The 1,845-nt window shown below is 51.0% G+C and overlaps 1 protein-coding gene across 1 annotated transcript in view; it reads left to right on the top strand.

Annotated features, from left to right (window-relative positions):
• CCNF (cyclin F) overlaps nucleotides 1–1,845 on the top strand; it is a 19,756-nt gene that overhangs the window by 8,479 nt on the left and 9,432 nt on the right. The window contains exon 9 of the mRNA XM_007453530.1: nucleotides 1,539–1,690. Within this exon, the coding sequence (XP_007453592.1) occupies nucleotides 1,539–1,690 (152 nt within the window). The remainder of the gene's footprint in view (nucleotides 1–1,538; nucleotides 1,691–1,845) is intronic.

The raw sequence follows: 1,845 nt of genomic DNA, 5'->3' as shown, positions 1-1,845 counted from the left end.
CCCGCGTCTCCTGCATCGGCAGGCGGACTCTCAAGCACTGCGCCACCAGGGAAGCCCAGTCTTTGTATTTTTGAGTGGATAGCTAGGAACTTCTGAAAATACACTTCGGCTTTTTTTTATTGTTTTTTTTTTGGCTGTGTTGGGTCTTTGTTGCTGGGCACAGGCTTTCTCTAGTTGAGGCAAGCGGGGGCTACTCTTTGTTGCAGTGCATGGGCTTCTCATTGTCATGGCTTCTCTTGTTGCAGAACACACGCTCTAGAGTGCAGGCTCAGTAGTTGTGGCACACAGGCTTAGTTGCTCCACGGCATGTGGGATCTTCCCAGGCCAGGGATCGAACCCGTTTCCCCTGCATTGGCAGGTGGATTCTTAACCACTGCACCACCAGGGAAGCCCTGAAAATATACATTTTTAACGATAGCAGTTTTTGCCGGCAAACGTGATAAAATAGTGTTCCTTAAAAAAAAAAAAAAGTACAGGAAAGGGCTTCCCTGGTGGCGCAGTGGTTGAGAGTCCACCTGCTGATGCAGGGGATGCGGGTTCGTGTCCTGGTCCGGGAAGACCCCACATGCTGCGCATGCGCGTCTGGAGCCTGTGCTCCACAACGGGAGAGGCCACAACAGTGAGAGGCCCGCGTACCGCAAAAAAAAAAAAAAAAAAAAAATAGTGTCCCTATGAGTGTGTGTGAAAATGCGCACAGGAATTTCAGAAAGCGCCTGGGCACAGGTAGCGCCTGTGGGTCGACTGCATGAGCAGAAGGTGCACAAGACTGCACAAAGGTGACCCTCAATGTGACAAAACCAACCGAAACCCCCTCAAAGGAAGAACAAGGAAAACACGCTTACAGAAGTCTCCTATCGCAAAGAACCACGTTATCGTTAGGCAGGCAAAGAAAAGGTAACGTGTGTTCCGTGATCACAAATGCACATGCACACTGCTACAAGTGCATAGAAAACTCTGGAAGGAAATACGTAGAGATGGTCAACAGTAACCACTGAGGGCTTGGACGGCCCCGGTGGGTCCTGAGCAAGGTGCTCATGCATCTCATTCAATCCTCACGGCATCTGCCGAAGCAGCTGCTATTGTGCCATTTGGCGAAAAGGGAAACTGAGGTGCAGTGAAGCCCCCAATTCACCTGTGGTCACACAAAGACCCAGGTCTTAAAGCCGGGTCATTCGAGCCCCCAGCCAGCTCTCAGCCACTGTGCTACGTGGCCTCCCCCAGAGCATCAGCTTTCACTAGGGAGTGGTGAGCAGAAACAAACTTAATTTAAAAGAAAATGCTGGCAGAAGACGAATTGGCCGTGGAGCTGTGCCGGGCAGGAAGTCGACTGATATCCCATTATGCACCTTTTGTACCTTTTAAAATGTTCTATCGTGATATATTATTTATTTCCAAAAGATTAAAATCTTCGCCCTCCTGGTTTCAGAAGGCTTAGAAGGTTTAAGTGGGCCAGTGTATGTACAGGCAGAATCCTCCTCGCGTTCAGAAGCAGGAACCTCAAAACCCCTTGCTCATCCCTCAAGTCTTTTCGTCCTCAGCTGTCTCTAGCCAAAGCCTGTGCACACGGAAACCAGCTCGGACTGGAAGCGAAAGCCTCCAACGAGATAGTCTGCCAGCTGTTCCAGGCCTCCCACGCTGTCAGTAAGCAGAGGGTCTTCTCTGTGCAGAAGGGACTCAATGACACAATGAGGTGAGGGGTCCGAGGCAGAGCGACAGCCGTCTCCGCGTGACAGGGTCTGTCTGTTGTTTCAGCTGAGCCTCCTGTCACAGGGCCCCTGTGTCATCAATCCCACTGGGATCCACGTGTGTGTGTGTGTGTGTGTGTGTGTGTGTGTGTGTGTGTGT

Source organism: Lipotes vexillifer, unplaced genomic scaffold (assembly GCF_000442215.2).
Source record: "Lipotes vexillifer unplaced genomic scaffold, Lipotes_vexillifer_v1.1 scaffold914, whole genome shotgun sequence".
NCBI lineage: Eukaryota > Metazoa > Chordata > Mammalia > Artiodactyla > Lipotidae > Lipotes > Lipotes vexillifer.
The sequence above is the reverse complement of the archived record's forward strand: the minus strand, read 5'-3'. Positions and strand labels throughout refer to the sequence as shown.